General features: G+C 40.0%; 1 protein-coding gene across 3 annotated transcripts in view; it reads left to right on the top strand.

The window, feature by feature from the left end:
- gria3b (glutamate receptor, ionotropic, AMPA 3b) overlaps window positions 1-10,458 on the top strand; it is a 76,509-nt gene extending 66,051 nt beyond the window's left edge. The window contains exons 13-16 of one of the 3 annotated variants that reach the window (XM_029513324.1): window positions 1,757-2,004; window positions 2,776-2,890; window positions 7,967-8,214; window positions 9,570-10,458. In XM_029513324.1, coding sequence (XP_029369184.1) covers window positions 1,757-2,004; window positions 2,776-2,890; window positions 7,967-8,212 — 609 coding nt within the window. In that variant the 3' untranslated portion in view covers window positions 8,213-8,214; window positions 9,570-10,458. Of the gene's footprint in view, window positions 1-1,756; window positions 2,005-2,775; window positions 3,049-6,403; window positions 6,519-7,966; window positions 8,215-9,569 lie in introns of those variants that run through there. The other 2 variants (XM_029513323.1, XM_029513325.1) reach the window with 2 other exon arrangements.
- Window positions 10,459-17,944: the final 7,486 nt, after the last annotated feature.

The following is a 17,944-nucleotide window of genomic DNA, read 5'->3' on the forward strand; positions in this document are numbered from 1 at the left end:
GTGACAGATGCCTACAAACAAATTGTATGTGATTACATGAAGCCAGTGAAGTACGCTATGTCAAGGTTAATTCTTTTGTTTATGAATAGAAAAGCATTAGTGATGGATATGCTGTTATTGAGGGGGCTTTTACCAGTTCAGGGGACTAATGATTCTGTTTATTGATCAGTACATCTGGTTGTTGAATTACTAATGCCGATGCTTGAACACAATATATAAAATGTCAAAACACAGTTAATGCCAAACTTTATAATGAGGTCACGCTGCCAGCTTGCTTTGTCCCACAAAGTGTCCCAAAGACATAAAGTTTATATTATTCTGATAAGAGCAAATTATTATATCAAGCAGAAAAAAAAGGAAAAGTTGGTGACTAAAAATCTCTTTAATCACTTAAATTGAATTGGTGTGACCAAAAAGCAGTTTGATTTTTTTTTTTTTTTTTTCAATACTCAGCTCATAAACAAATACTTTCCAACTGAATGGCATTCAAATATGGTGGAAATAGATTATTATAATGGTCAAACATCCGCACATCAGCTTTATCTTTCTCAGCATATTAACATGCCGAGAAAGATAAAGCGTTTAACTCAAAGTCCCACTGTGCCTTACGGAGCAGCAGACAGTCTTGTTGCCTGATAAATGGCTCAAAGGATCATTTGAACATCAAAGTTATATCAAACAATAATTTCAGCACTGTTGATACATGACTTGTGACCATGTGAGATTAGAAACAAGGGCCACAGGGAAGAATCTCTGACAGATGTTGGTATATCAACAGCTCGTCCATATTCTGTTCACAAACCCATCGCCTGACAGTAGATCTTTTGATTCAGCCAAATCTTGAAAACTGTCCAACCCCTTCGTCTCTCTCTCTCTGGCCTTAGCTAAAAGGAAGCATATTTTTTATGTGGTATCCAGTCTTCAGTAGCACACTCAGTGCCACTCAGGAACTGGCTCATCACTGGTTGGACCAGGATCTGTGCAGAGTATAAAATGCCGATGCCAAAATAAATCCAGCAGCATTGAATAATTTAATTGATGCTTATTATAGATAGAACTCAACTCCCCTGGATTTCATAGGCTTACTAAGCCTGACCCTGGGCGCCGGGAAAATGCTCATCTATGTCATTCTGTGATGCGCTGCCTTATGGGCGTGTAATGCGCTTCTGCGTTCACTTCCATCGCCTCCTCTGCACATCGCCTCTGGGTTAATTGAGATGTTACATTCAGGACAATGTTGTTGAAATTAACAAATTCTACAAGTTAAATTAGGAGTATAAATTAAAATTCAAAATTTACTGAGACTGTATTTTCAACAAACTAATCAGTGTTCAAATGTTCATTACCTGCGATTCACTGTCACTGATGTTTCCTTATGAGGCGCATACTTGCACAATCAAACCTACAAATGCCAGTAATTCTACTAAACCCCAGTTTACTAGCTGTATAGGTTGTTTGTGATTCTCAGATATAGTCTACAGCTTCAAGCTGCAATACAATATTTACAGAGTACACTTATACTAATGAAAGTAAATGGATTTTGTAAATTTTTGTAATTCATGATCTTCACACCAGCTATATTTCAGAGAAGTATTTGAAGATATCACATTACCGCTTCCGGAGATGTCTATAAATACTTCACCGTGCTAATCTAAATAAAGTGATCATTAAGCACAAAAATCCTACAAAATCCATTGAACACAAACAATCTTCTGGTGCCTAAACTGTTTCTCTCCTCCTTTTCTTCTCTGCACAGCGATCCAAAATAGCAGTGTATGAGAAGATGTGGTCATACATGAAATCTGCTGAACCCTCAGTGTTTGTTAAGACCACTCCAGATGGTGTAGCCCGGGTACGAAAGTCAAAGGGCAAGTTCGCCTTTCTCCTTGAGTCCACCATGAACGAGTACATCGAGCAGCGGAAGCCCTGCGACACCATGAAAGTGGGTGGGAACCTCGACTCGAAAGGCTACGGTGTGGCGACACCCAAAGGCTCAGCATTAAGGTGGGTGGAATAATATAACAATATCCTCCATGTTGTTATAGTATTCCACCTACCCTGATGTCCCCCTGTTGTCATTCTCTTCTCTTCCTCTTGTTTTTTTATGGACACAGAGGTAACGGTAGTATGCCTTTCAGTGCACTTGGATTCAAAGGTTTTATAATGATGATCACTATTTTTTTTTATGTATATATCCTTATATATGTGTTGCAATTTTACAGTAGACGGGTCAAATCCAGACAATAAGGCTAAAGCTAACAATCATTTCATATTTATGTCTCTCTTACTGTTGCTTTTCTCTCTCCTTCGATCTCTCCTTCTGTCCCATGTGCTGTCCTACCTGACTGTTGTGTTGTCACTTTTAATTTAACAGTTCAATGGTTTTTCAATTTAGCCTTTAAAAGCTGCGCTGTCACTTGTGACGAATGTTAATTGCATGATGTTTGTTGTTGTTACTTTTCTTCTCAATGACAAGTGTCCCCATCCCGCACACTTCAGTTCTACGTAATCCTTCATGCCACCTTTACCAAGATTTAACACTGTCTTTACCTTATATGAGCCTTTTTTATCTCTCCATATTCCTTAAATTCTTAAACAATTTGTCCTTTCCTAGACCATTCTGATTAATGGTTCTCTGTGCATAAGCCCCTGCTTTGACAGTGGTAGTCTCTCTACCATTACCTATCATTATGATGCTTAGTATAATTCTTACTTTGCATTAGATTTCTCACGGACCTGTGCATTTTCTTACAAGTTATGTTTTATCGTTTCAAGAAATGCTGTTAACCTGGCAGTTTTAAAACTGAATGAGCAAGGCCTCTTGGACAAATTGAAAAACAAATGGTGGTACGACAAGGGAGAGTGCGGCAGCGGGGGAGGTGACTCCAAGGTCAGCCTCGATGTCACCACAATCGGGTACCATAGTGCAGAGTAATCGGCAAGGCTGTTACACCAACCCAACCATAACAAAGCCAACTGTTTGACCCAGCCAACCTGCTGCTGCCCCAAGGCAGATCAACCAAATTAACTGACAGTCTGAAAGGACGGTTTAACAGCTCAGATCGAACTAAGGAGCCCTTTTTTTAGCCAACAGAAAAAGTATTCTTCATGGTTATTAAGGCTATAAAGTTAGTGCAAACAAGAATGAATCCAGTAGTTTTCTTACTGTTTGACTATGGTGAGCAGAGAATGACTGCCCTGCAGTTGTTAAAGGTTGGGCTTTGGTTTATCCACTTTTACACACCTGTAGGGCAGATCAGCTGGTATCAGTTGTCAGGAATCTGTCGCAGTAGTTTTGGAAGTATCAGATATTTCCTATTGCAGTAACACACATGTAAATGTTTAAAAGTCTGTAACCTCCAGCCGGCCATCATGAAGGTGAAGTTTGCTAATCCTGCAAGTGAAGGCTCCTCAGCACTTCACCACACAGCTGCTTCACATCCATGACACTGGCCCAGAACCCATGAGCCCTAAAGCCAATGTAATAAATTCTCCTGAAAAGCAAATCCTCAAAATGGCTGCTCAGCCGAGGCCAATAGGAAGGCAAGGGGAACAGCGGCGTCTTGAGGGGACGAAGCATTGCACGCAAACGTGAGAATTCTAATTAAACAAAAGACTCATAATTCATTTTTAATGGGTGATCTGATAAACCACCTTTAGTTTTATTCCACCACATGCGCTTCCTACCCCATTAATAACACTGCTCTGACCCTTTTGACTACACCTTCTTCTCTGATTAGATGATGAATGATTTTTCCATTATGGCAGCTAATGGCTCAAACCCCACTCATCCGTGACAATTTAGTGTAATGTTACTTAGATTATGTGACATGAAGCATTGTGCTATTTTCACTAAATTACATATATGGCAGCGGTATTACATTCTTCACAGTGCAGGTCAATTTAATGACAAATGACGCCGTCAGCACACATCTGGTGATGTAGGTCAGATAACTTTCTGGATTACACACAAACTGCATGTTCCTGTGGACTCCAGATTATATAATTACACCCTCAGTGTCATTTGTCATAGATTGGCCTGGATCACAGCGAACACTTAAGCTGTAGTGACTTTGTTAAAACAGCATCTCTGTAAGAGGCTACATGAGACACAGACCAAATAATGTCCCACCAGATGCCTGTCGTTCATTTCTAAGATCAGATTTTAATGTTGCTATGTTCTGTAGACACTGAATTCAGGAAGTCTCCCGATGCTGCTCAAAGCTTGAAAGCCATTTGAAAGTATCTGTCTCTTGTGCTGTCATCATGCCCAGGTATGTATCGCGTGTCTGTTTCCTGGCTTGTTTTGACTCTCCAGGACTCAGTGGAAAGGCCTGATTAGGTGGAATAAAGCGGCCTGGAGCACTCATGTTCCAAACGGTACACTGCTTGGCCCCATCCGGATCAGCTCAGCGTTCCAACAGACAACAGGAGATACGCATAATCATGCACATCGCTGCATACACACCCACTCACACACAGTTAACACAGCTCTTTCTTACCCCCAGGCACAACAGAGCGCAGGCTAGATTGAGTTTCAGACACAGAGCATGTTACAGGGTAATTGCATTGTTAATCAATGTCTCTCCGAGCCAAGACAATGGTCTGGTCTTCACAGTCCGTTTCTCCAGATTGGCTATGAGGGATATACAGTAATGTAATCTTCTCTCAGTGCATTATGCATTGCATGGATGCCCTTGGGGGACATTGTTCCCAGGGAGTAGTCGGGTCACTCATTTATTGATGCTCTATTTTTCTTTGCCTCCAATTTGCTTTTCACTTTTACAGAGATTGACCTGAACAGCAAATTATAAACTCAGATCAAATCAAATTTATTGAAATAGCACCAAATCATAACAAAGTTACATCAAGCCACTTAACATTTAGAGCAGGTCTACACCAAAATCTTTATAGAGTTATTTAAAGAGAGCACAGAAACCCTGCCACGAGAAAGCACTTGGTGACAGTGGAGTGGAAAGACTTCCTTTAAGAAGCAGAAACCTTGGACAGAACCAGGATAAGGATGGGTGGCCATCTGCCTCGACCAGTTGGATTGAGAGAGAGGGAGAGAAAGAGACAAGGAGAGAGACAGGAGAGACAAAGGGGGGAGAACGAGAGAAGCAGCTAAGAGAAAATAAGCAAAAACATACAGATATAATGATGGATTCATGTCTGGTACCACTAAATGTGCATTAGTAAATATTAGCAGTAGGTAAAAAAGGAAAAGATGTGATAATGGAAATGATAATTAGTGGTTGATGATGACTAATAACTATTGCAGCAGCAGGTTTTCAGCAGCATCACGGAGCAGAGATGATTCATCACCTGCAGGATGAGAACAGGAAAAGAGAGTACAGGAGGGACAAATACAGACTATGGGAAGAAAAAGTCAGCGGCATGTAAGGATGAGAGAGAGTGGTGCTCAGTGCGTCCCCCAGCAGTCTCAGCCTACAGCAGCAACAACTAAACAGTATTTAAACTTTAACTTTTTAAATATAGACTGTCATAGAGGAAGGTCTAAAGGCCCCCAGAGTGACACTGATGTAACAATCCGCTGTTAGATTATGACCAAAAGGTATGATCTTCATCCAGCTTTAGTTAGTTAGTGCAAAAGAATATTTTGATGATTTTTGTCAACATGTAGTGTTTGTTATTTGGATGTAACTCTTACACCAACTCTCATCAAACAGCAAGAAACAGCTGGGTCAGACAGACTATGCAGCTACAGGCAAATATTAGAGGAATTATTCTGCTGATACATCTGAGCACAGTCTTACAGCTCTGTGCAGTTTTGGTTTGGACACACTCATCTGACACTAATCTGCCATAATTGGGAGATAAGGTTTTCTTAGCAATATGTTGGGATGGAAAATAATTACACTTTCACTTTGGGGCATATATGAAATTGGTTCTGATACCTCCAAAATTGATTGTGTCGTCGTAGCGACGGAGTCATTAGCAATCGCAGGATTAAGCAGATATTGTGGAAAATAATGAATGAATTGATACTAGTGTCTGCCACTTAGATTTTTCTGTTTGTTACAACAAAGCTCCTGTTGGACTGAACCTGTTAAATGGTCTTCAGAAAGCCCCTGTAATCTACTACTTGCCCCCCCAAGCCAATGTAAACCAGTTGCTTTTGGTATTTATTGACTTGCAGATTGTACTTGGAGTACCTGCTTGTTGCCTTGCTAACAGCGTCTGCCGATTACTCAAAGCGATATGGGCAGGCCCTGGCTTTAGACTAGGGGTTATAAAGGTAATAGGTAGAATGCCTGCTCTCTGTGATGTTGACATGGCCAGGAGCCCTGCTTTATCGCTTTGTAAAGTATGTAGTAGTTTAAAAGTTGAATAACATAAAATAACATAATATAATGTTATTTATGTTATTTCCCACGTGAAGAACTCCTGTAAACCTTGCAGTATTGAAACTCAGTGAACAAGGCATCTTAGACAAGCTGAAAAACAAATGGTGGTACGATAAGGGTGAATGTGGAACCAAGGACTCTGGAAGTAAGGTCAGTCGCTGCAGGTCTTTTGTACTGATTCCAAATTGCATTTTGACGTACTGTTCATATGCAAGACAAAACTTCTCTAACATCTATAGTGTACATTTTGTTTATTTGCTACACATATTTTTTTCTTTTTTTAGTATTTGAGTTTTTCTGCCACTAACTGTAACACAGTTCACATGTGGTGTTAACACATGGCACTGCTTCCCCAAATTCATTTTTTTTCTTTTATGCTATAGAAATGAGTCACTTTTTAATGCAATATAAACTGTAGAAACTCTTTTTTTATGGCAACTGTAATGATAATGCTGAGGGGAATTTGCCCAAGTGCCTTTCAGTAACACAGTCTCAGCTGAATCACAGCAGTTAACCGTTGATGATAAATGCTATTTTTGCTCATTTTCACTCTTGACATTCATGATACTCTGACCATTATGCTGCTGTTTCTATTTACCAAACTGTTAATGAAAATTTGATTTATTTGTGTTGTTACTAGTTTGCATTGAGATGTGTCTATTAGATTCTTTGGCGTCCTGTGGTGTAACAAACAAGTGAAGCCTCTTATTGTGATTACTTACTTAAATTCAGCTTTTCTAAGAGGCCAGGGCACTGTAGGGTGTCCACCAAATCTTCTGGCTGCTCTGAGTTGACGTTAGAGGTTCTGTTTGCACATTACAAGAAGCTGAGGAATGTAATAAACCCACTATTTAACCCTCTGAGATACAGTTAAAGCCTCGGATCGCTGGTCAGGGTCGCTAGATAGTTTCATGATATCTCCACACTCATAGGGTTAAACTGCAAATAGTAAAACTCTAATGAACAAATTTTTTATGAATATGTTTGGTAGGTAAGCAGCAGCAAAATGGTTTGATCTTTAGTGCTTTATTTAACTTTTAATGGAGCTATCATTCATCTACTATGAATTTGACTGTACTGTATGACATTGTTGTCGTGAGAGTTATACGTACATGTCTCTAAGAGGATGAACAAAGACAGGGATTTTCAGAGCTGTCGACCTATGCGATACTGACCACCTTCCTAACATGGTCAAGAGCAGAAGCCATTTAACATATACGTAGCGCAGGGAAGCGTCAGATCTACATTCACCAGCCAACAGAGCATTAAGAGGCGACTTCTTTCTCCTTACTGGAGAATGGTTTGAATATGGCCGTCTGAAGTTCCTCATAACTTTGTAAGAACCACAGGGAAATCAGTTCAGTCAAAATTATAGCCTTAGCAATTCATTACATTTTTAATTCTTTTGTTTGCTTCTAGTTGTTAGTATCCATAATCTAGAGCATCAGTAAGATAGAATATGATGATTTACTAAGGCAGTTACTCTGTTGAAAGCCAAGGCTATGTAAGGCTCAGTTTGAAAGAGACAGGCTGCATTTTGTTCTGCTTGCCTTTGTTCCACTGCAAAACTCTGAACTATGTTATTCACTTTCCCTCAGGACAAGACAAGTGCTCTCAGCCTAAGCAATGTGGCTGGTGTCTTCTATATTCTGGTCGGAGGGCTGGGGCTGGCCATGATGGTGGCTCTGATAGAGTTCTGTTATAAATCACGACAAGAAACCAAACGGCTGAAATTGGCCAAGAATGCCCAGAATTTTAAGCCGGCTCCCCCGACCAACACGCAGAACTTTGCCACATACAGAGAAGGTTACAACGTATACGGAACTGAGAGCGTTAAGATCTAGAGGTACGACATTCTCCTCCCGTCATAGAGCACTGAGCGAGATGAATCATTGGATCATTTCTCTGTCTGTCATATATTCATTCATTCATTCATTCATGGAGCCAATCCCAGCTCATGTCTGTCATATAAGTGGGAATAAATGATTCATGTGTGTGTTCCTGTGAATTCGCTGAAATTGTTTATGGTTGTCAGGTTGGACTCCACAGAATACGCATGCCCACCCAAACACAAAGTGTTGTTTGTGCCTTTTAACCCATAGCTTCATGGATAGTGCCCGAGGCTGTTTCTGGGTTAGAGCACATGATCTTCAACTTCTTGTTTGGTGCAGTGTCGACAAACTGCTGGTCTGCTCTCACAAACGCTAAAAGACATATTTTCTCACAGTGGAGGAAGAATTCAGCGGTTCTCACCTCATAAAAAAATTAAATTCAACGCAACATGTTTTTTTTCCCCACTTGGGGGCAGCAGAACAAGCTGTGAATGCAGAATTGCTCTAGGCCTGGGGGACTGTTTGTTCTGGAGAAACTTAAAAATTAATTCCAGTGAACGCTCCACAAAGTACCTGGGAATTCACAAAGTGATTTTATGTTGCAATTGTTCGGCTTTGCACTGCACAAAAGGGAGCATACCATTGTTAAATGAACTGCTAGTCTTTTGTTTGATTGAATTGATTGCATGTTTGTGCTGCTGCTTCTCGTTAAACTGAAAATGTGACAAGCCTGTTTACAGAAGAAAAGCTGTACAACAGCAACACATTCTAAAAGCCTTGAAAACATATTTTCTCAATTAACTTCTAACACGCGATTTAGTGCCAAAGTAGAAAAGTTTTTATTGCTGACATGAGAGACGTCTGTGTTTGTGTTATTTGTCAATGCTCTTCTCACGGGTTGGAGGTGGGTGGAGCTTGGTTAGAGGAAAGCGATGTCATACAAAGCCAACAAATAGACAAAATATGACTGGGTTTAATAGCGTTGCCATCAATCACGTCTAATTAAACCACACCCACAAAGTAAAGATGGAGAAGATCAGAGTGTTTGCATGTTAAACTCTTAACGAATAATTACTAAGGAGGTTTTTGTTTTATTAACTTTTATTTCACTGTTGCTAATTTAATCATAACTATTTGATGTTCAGTAAAAATTGAGCTTTGAGTTGATGTTTTGGGGCCTTTAAAAACTTAATGGAGTTAAAGTGTGTAGTCCTTCACTAAAATCACATTTTTTATTCATTGAAATTTTATGTTCAGTCACATTTTTTTACCATCTTTCATGAAGATGTCAGTTCTTCTTGGTAGCCACCAAAAAAAAAAAAAAATTCAAATCTTCCCATGTTTGCTTTTGCTCTGTATGTTGACACAGGTTTAGGAAACATTTGCATTGTCCCTTACAACTGTGACTATGAAAGGACGGGATCACGGGAATTGAGCTCCATGCCAAATCCTCTGGCACGGACACAGCACGATAATCTGCAGAGATGACACGACTGAACTGGACTGGTCTTGGGAAGAACCAACACGGTTCCCCTCCTGTCAGTGCCTTATGGAACTCTGAGTCCAATCAATGCAACTCATTCACAATGATATTGCTTTTTGCTCGAAACTCATACAAAACAGAAGAATGGTGCAGTGACAAAAAAAAAGAATATATATCTACATATAACACATTTGTTGACGTTACAATGAATGAGAGAACTAAAGCCATCATTTGCAACCCTAAGCACATTTTGAAGTGCCAGACAGACGACAAATCTTATATGACAAGTGTCTAATTGGTTTCTTGTCATCACTATGATCAGATTTCTCTTCATCCTTCTGCTGCCAGGTTTTCACTGGTTCTGTGTGTTCGAATAAGTTTATCAGATCTACTCAGCGCAGTGTAAGACACTGGTTATGAAAGAATAGCTTTTATACTACTGTAAGGCACTTATGGTGACCTTGTACTTGTTTTAAAAGATTGACCTTATTGGAGTAAAATGCCATTCAGCCCAAATCGATGACGAGTGTGATGTTTGTACTCTAAACTCTGGTGCTGCTGCCACAGTCTTCTGAAGGTTTGATGGGACTCATGAAGATGTGAAGATGAGCTGGTCTAGCTCTAACGCACTGTAGAACCAGCTCATACTTCGCACTTCCAATACTGCCAAGAGCGTGTTTTGTATGAATAAAGTCGTGTAAAGCAAAGAATTCATGTGTGATTTAAAAAAACAAAACAAAAAAAAAAAAGTTTGTGATTTACAGTTTGTAAAATATCAAAGGAGCATTGCCGCTGAGGTTTGCTGCTCCAAAAAGTCTTTCCCTGGAGTTTAGAGTCATTCAAGTCTTCTGTACATGAAAGTAAAACCAAACAAAAAGGGTAATTCAATTGTAGATTAACTGCAATCCAATTAAAGGATAACAGTAATGGCTTTTAAACTGTAGTATTTGGATTACCTTACCACTTTCTTTCACAATTGCACATTTTACAATGAGCTGTGGTTTGCTTTTGATTTGATTTCCTTTAATGAGCATTACAGTGTTTGGTGAATTCACTTAGTAAAATGAAAATTAAAAAATATATGAATACAACAGAAAATAGATTTATACAAGGTTATACCAGGGCAAGTCCTGAAGCTTAGCACATTTCCATATTGCTGTAATAATTTCTTTTCTTTCAAAAAGACTGTGATTCCATAGGATTTAGGACGATACTTATCTAATCACCTGAAACTATGGGCAGATAGTTTTATATGAAAAAATGATCTGAAATGTGAAGAAAAGGAACGCATAGCTAGACAAATGTGTACATTTAGATAAATGAAAATTATTTATATTACATGATGAACGATTGCTTTCCATTTTGTTTTTTTCTCTCTCTTTTTTTTTTTATAAGAAATTGCATGTGAAATCAGTGATGCTTGGCAAGCTCTGCTACTCACAAACTGACCTTAGGTTAACTTTAGAAATCCAGCCCTGGTCCTTCTTTTGTAAATCGGTTTCATCGTCCCCTTTTTCTTTGTTTTATTCTTTCTTCTTCTTTTTGGACACCTCACCTTCTGCAAAATCAAAAATCACCAGGCATAGTCGTGGGTACAAAAGAGCAAGAGATGCATGCATAATTTGCTGAACCTCATTAGTGAGGCACTGTACAGAGAATTTTAATACATTTTGTAAATAAAATGTACAGAAAGAGTTTGTGTCTGTGTCAGTATCATTTAGCAACAAACCGTCCACCTTTTTTTTGGGGGGGGTGTTTGTTTTGCAGGAATTGCAGAAGCACGTGTGTGCTCAGGTTAAACACACTGCTTACTTTGATTCTAGTGCAGCGCCAACGGAGGATCAGCAGCCTGAGCAATCCCCTGCAGACAAACGCACAAAGAGACAATTTTTTCCTATAATAGTCTGATATTGAGCCGTTAGTGTGTGTGGAAATATGTGTGTATGTTTTGGATCAATAGTAAGCACCATCTGCTTCATTCTCGCTCTCCTGCTGTGCATCCACTGATTGAGGGCTCCATTGACAGCTTTATCTGGCATGTGATCTTTCTCTGGCTCTCTCTTTATAAGATGCCCCGTGACACAATCAATAATGTATTATATAACCAACAACTGCTTACAAAGCAAACTGTACATGGATGTTGTGTTGTCTAGCGGTGGTTTTTGAACTAAAAACTGTATTTTAGGGAGCATTGGGGATATGCAATAAATAAGAGACAATTAATCATTTAAACTGCATTCCAATAGTCTAAATTGTCTCATATACAGTAAATCAGCACAATGGCCAATAGATTGGCCAGACAGCCTGTGTCATTTTACTGGTCTCTGGGTCTGCATTGTGTAGTTAAATGAATTCCTACTTCCAGAGATCCAGCCGACTACGGCTCAAATAGCAAATCCAACAAACATGGCAAAAGACCAGAGTGCTATTTTTTTCTTTCATTTTTGGATGCAGACACTATGATTCAGGATTTATTCACTGCTCCAGTCCTGTGAAACAGACTCAGTCTGTATGAAATGCTACTGTTCGATCCAAACAACCCATTTCTGACAAAGCATGAAAGGATATTGCTTTTTTGTTCTTCTTCTGCTTCACTGCCTCTACCTCTACCTTTTTTTTCTTCTTTTAATGCCTGGAATTTCCAAACAGGAAAAAACAATATGGGGGAGTGGTGTGTGTGTGTGTGTCTGAGGGTGGCGCTGCACTGCAGTACGCAACACTCATGAGACCGTGAGTTTACTCACCTATCAAAGAAGGCGTCAGAGTGACAGCATTTGTCCAGCAATGAATAGGGAAACAACCGGCAACAAGCAATTAGGATGATGCCTTTCATTCAGGGAGTGACACGGAAACAGGCCGGCTAATCACAGGAGCAGGGGAGCGTGTTTCCTCCCAGCAGAGGAAAACTAATCACCCCCTGCTGTTTCACCACACACTTCTTGCATGTGCTGAATTGTGTGACTGTAGAGCCAGCTCCTCATGCTTGTTGTCTCTTTAGGCCTGCGACTGTGGAAGTTAATCTGATCCAACATGGGCTCTGTCATGAGGAGTCGGAGGGTTTATGTGTGTGCTCAAGTGACAGGAAAAGCAGTGTGTGTGCATGTGTACGCAAGAAAGAGAGAAAAGAGGATAGTCAGAGGGCTGAAGGAGGACGTGTCACAGGAAGGATGCTTTGATTACTGCCACAGAAAAAAAAACTTTCTGGTTCACTAGCTCCCTCACTTTGCGGTATACTGCAGTCTTTCTTGCTGCCTCACTCTCCAAGGACACAATGAATAGATCACATTCCAACTCAGTTGTTCCACTTCCCTCTTTTCTCCACTTTGGCTCTTAAGATATCTTAAATGCACTTTACATTCAAGTCCAGTTGACATCGATCTGCTTCCGAAATATATGTCCCATTATTAAAAAAAAAAAAAAAAGTAGTCCAAAGGCATTTTTATAAATGAAGCAATACCTTCTGGACTGACTTCCATATAAACAATTTTTCAGATTTATGGCTGTTTAATCTGTTTGTTGTAGTCCACTAATCTGCTTTTCCAAAAGTATTTAGTTGATACAGATACATGGTGATATGACACAGAGCTCATATGTGAAGCCTAAAGGGCTTCTCCCAAATAATGAGATATGAAAAAATGCCATTAGTATCCTGTACTCAATGGAAGATGGTGATTAAGCACATGAACACAACACCGTTCATGCTGATAAAAGTTATATAAAAGATGTACTTTCGTGTGCTGTTTATGCAAAACCTCACTTCAGCAGACGATGAGGGATGAAAGTATGAGTCACACAAACCATGCAGATAGTAAAAAGAGATATTGTTACAAATTGACTAACCCTGAATGGGGAAGAGTGGTGATAATGATAATGAAGACAGCATGATAGATGTGCCAGTTGCAGCATGTGCACGCACAGCTGCCCTCGTAAGAGTTTTATGGCTTTAGACTAGTTTGGTTCTCAGCATTAATAGAGAAAGAATGCTGTGATATATAAAACACGTACAGTCAGTCAAGTGCATTTCTGAGAACCAGAGAACCTTAAAGAGCGAGATTAGGTGAGATTGACAAGGCGAATGACAAATCCTTCTTTCTGCTGCGACATAACAACGGTGAGATTAAGTGTTAATAGTTTATAAAGAGTTCTGCACACATGAATGTTGTGTGGACTCTACCTGAAACTGTTATTACCAGAGAGAAGTATTCATGGCGTCAGCCCGTCTGCTGCCAGTCCCCGAGTCTGGTGCCCCAACCTACCGCTTGAGCTGTTCCTGGAAATGTCCCCATATTTATCTATGAATTAAAACTATGCCAGAGTAGACAATCATATTTTTTTCCCCATTGACCAACAACAAAAATGGTAGATTAAAAATAAAATATGAGACTACTTAATGGTACCCATGTGTAGCTCACATTTTGTACCATACCAAGCCAGAAATAAACCTACCACCTCGCCAGGCCAGGAAGTCAGCCATGCACAGAGGGAAGTGAAGAAGAGAAACAAGACCGAGCCTAAACACAAGGACAATGCAGGAGAAGTCTGCAAAAGATGGCAGAAATGCACTTGGATACTTGGATATTGCAGAGAAACATCAGTGAATAAGGAGCAGTGTTGCATGTCTGTAATCTGTAATGGACTTTACATGAAAATATCCACAACTTTGGAATACTGAAAACAAAATATACGTAAAGATACATAGAAAAAAGTGAAACTTTTCCATTTCCATTTTTTTTCCATTTTTCCAATTTCCATTTCAATGGGTGTAACTGCTCTTATATACCTTAAAAGTAAATGCCATTGACCAGGTGGTTTTGAGAGTCTGAGCCTCTTCTGCTGCGTTAAACGTTGTCTTGTAAACACAATTAATTGGCATCATCATCAACACCCACTCCCAACAACAACAACAGCAAAAAAATGTGTTTGGATCTGAGAAGTCTTTCAAATAGCCCCCTTAACACCGTTTCTGGTGCAAATCATTCACAGCTGTGCTGAAAACCTTTCAGAAATGTGTTAACCTATTCTCAGTTCTCTGAAATTTTCCAACACTTGCGGCCACAACTCTTGGCTTTCATTACGTTTGTTCAATTTCCATTAAGAGTTAAGACATAGCCAACTTAAAAATGAATGCAGACATTAGTTGTTTACTGCTTACAACCACCGACTAGAGGAGTTAAAGTAAAGTGATACCTGTGGGCTGTTATTCTCCCTGTCTGATGGGGAGCTTGAAGACTGGTGCTGGTTAGTTTAACTAAGCACTGGCGTCATAGCTGGCCTTTATTTCTTTCTTTCTCTGAATAGCATGTGATCATTTGTTTAATCCAACCAAAACTGAAGCATGAAAAGTTTGTGGTATTACAAAATAGAGGAAAAATCTGCAGGTACTGCACGACAGCTGTAAGTCAATCTGGACCAACATCCACATCCATCACAGTTGAGCATTTCTTGCAGCTTCAAGCTGGATCTACACTTCGATCAAGTCAGCCATTGTGACCGTAAAAGGACAAAAAAACAACAACAACAACAACAACAAAAAAAACGTCCTGCCACACACCAGCAAAGTTTACCAGAGCTTTCAAGTGCATTGCTTTGATTTATGCCAGATGTGACCGTTCATATGTGTTGTTTCGGTGAACATGTAGAGAGCAGCCTGAAGAGGGTGGCGATGCTGGATCAGGAAGGAATGAATGGAAAGTAGCAGGAGTTGATGTCCTGTGGAGCTTCATTAATACGGCCCATTAGAAGTGACAAGTAGCTCAGGGTGATTTCACATCTGGACATTGCACTTCATTATTCTTCTCCTATATGTGAGCGTTTTTACTCAGTAACAGATTTAACATGCAGCCAACTACAAACAATATCCCTCTTGCATTCACGCTGACCTGGATGAAATGCGCAGTTGAGTTTACATTTATGAAATGATATAGTCATCAGTCAACAGCTGTCACATGCAGCAAGCTGTTTTATTTCTCACAAAGGAAATTGCTTTGTTAATGGTTCGGGCTTTGCTGGTCACTAAACTTTGGCTTTGGATTTTACAGTGTAATGTGTGATCCAAACATCATAACAGTTTTTCTATGATGTTATAATTGCTCCCCACAAAAGCAAAAGCAAATATGAGTCAGCTGTGGTCCATCCCTTTAGAAACCACTGATTGGCTTTTGATGAAAGTTCAGCTGTATATTGTTCAGCTGTATATTGCTCAACTGCAGCATTTTCTAAATCACAGTTTGTCCTGGGGCGACACGACGTAATGGAATTTACTAAACTGTGGGGAATGATAACGTCTCACATTTTCATAAATAAACACATCATAGAAAGGTTACTACATAATTCGTTGACTCGTCCGTGAGTCATATGCAATAATGTCTGGGACCAATCTGGGACATGTTTCCCAAAAGCATCTTGAAGCGTAAACCATGGTAGCAAATAGACTTATACTCATATTAAGATAACCCCAAGATTAAGGTGATGGCTTTGTCGTTGTTATTTTGGAATAAAGCATTCATGCTTTCAAGCTGAGAGAGGTTCCTTTACTTTGAACACAATATTAACCCTAGAACACTAACGTTGGGTGATTTTCACCCATGCAACTTTGTACGTTTATCTGCACAGTTAAGTTGAATTATGGTTATAGCGCGATAAAGCCATCTAATCGGACTAACCTGTCCTTGTGCACTTGTACGGGAGTGAAATCGATTCGTTGAAATCATGTCGCCTCCGCTACGATAGGTGGCGATATGCACTCTTTAGGCTGATGGGTAAATGGGCCACTACCGCTTGAGCTATGACGTCACACACCGCTGCTGAGGTGGAAAGAAAATACACACAGACGGATACAGCCTCCGTATCCGTCCAAAATGAGCTTTTGTTGCAGACTTTGCCATGTCCGACACGTAGCAGTTAGCCGACTTCTTTTGTCTGACCTCCTACGTTTGCGTTTATGTTTTTAAATGCCGGTCGACTTCCGGGTCATAGTTTTGCGCGAAACTTTAACGCACGCGCAGATCCCTTCCTCCGACTCCAGTCCGACACGCAGCGGCAGATCGACTTTCAATCGCATTATCTGGGTGTGTTAGTCCGACAATTATAAACTCGATTTCAGTCTAGCTTATGTATTGACATGTACTTTAAAAGTCCAGTTTTGGTCGGACTGAAGCAATAATTCATTTTGTTTTTTGTTTTTTTTAGGTGTAACGTGTTGCGTGGGTACTCGGGTAGCCTCAGCCGTTGAAGGTAGGCATGTTTCCCTGCTCCCATCTCTGGTCTTTTCCACTGGCAGTGTTTGGGTTTGAGTGGATTTCCGCCAGCATTAGTGTTTATGTATTAAATCAGTCGATCTTAGCACTTTTCAAGGGTAACAAGTTGTGATAAACTTGTGGATCATACACAAGGATTTTTTGTTAATGACTTCCTAATTTTTCTCTAATTCTGAAGTGTTTGTTTTGGGTTCCCCCATGATCCTTTTTTTTGTGAGACATTGTACCGTGGAAAATAAAAGAAGAGTACTTCAATTTGCCATGTATTGACAGTGTTAGTGATGGTGCTACCAATTGTGACGTTGGTGTTCTAGGGTTGAGAGAAACACATTGCTGAATGAAAAAGGCACATAAACAAGACTAAATCTGTTTTTGTTTTTTCTTTTCAATGAACATTGCTTATACCTGATTGTGTTATATGTAGATCCTCTGATCACCAACAGAAGATTACTGTTGGCGGGGGAGGGGGTTCAGGTGTGCTTTAGGTAAAATCAAATGTTTTACATCGCTCACGGGCCAGTTAGGATGTTTCCTTCAGAGTTTTACCTCAAGCCTCAGGGAGGTCAGGACTAGCTGTGGTTTTACTAATTGCTGTGGTCAATATGTGACATCTTTCCCTTTCTGTTAATCAAGGCGTCTGAGGAAGGGGGGGCGAGGCTGTTTGCCAGTCTGTAAAAATCGACATAAACTGTTTATATACACCATATTTGGTCTCCCTGAGCCTGTGACTATAGGATTTAAAACCCAAACAGCTGGTGGTTTGCCACTTCCACTGTTGATTTTATGTGTGTGGAGTAACCTTTTTCAGCAGAGGTCATAGACCCTCAAAGCATAAGTCTGGGTTGTGCTGCCCCCTGTCCAGTTGCCTATTTATTTTATATTATAGCCAGAGCTCATATAACAGTGGCTCCTCTGAGGTGTGGGGTAAGCAACACTAAGATATATTCAGACTAATCAACCTTCATTTGAGAGTAAAGGAGCAAAATCTTGATAACCTGAACAGGC

Source organism: Echeneis naucrates, chromosome 10 (genome assembly GCF_900963305.1).
Source record: "Echeneis naucrates chromosome 10, fEcheNa1.1, whole genome shotgun sequence".
Lineage (NCBI taxonomy): Eukaryota > Metazoa > Chordata > Actinopteri > Carangiformes > Echeneidae > Echeneis > Echeneis naucrates.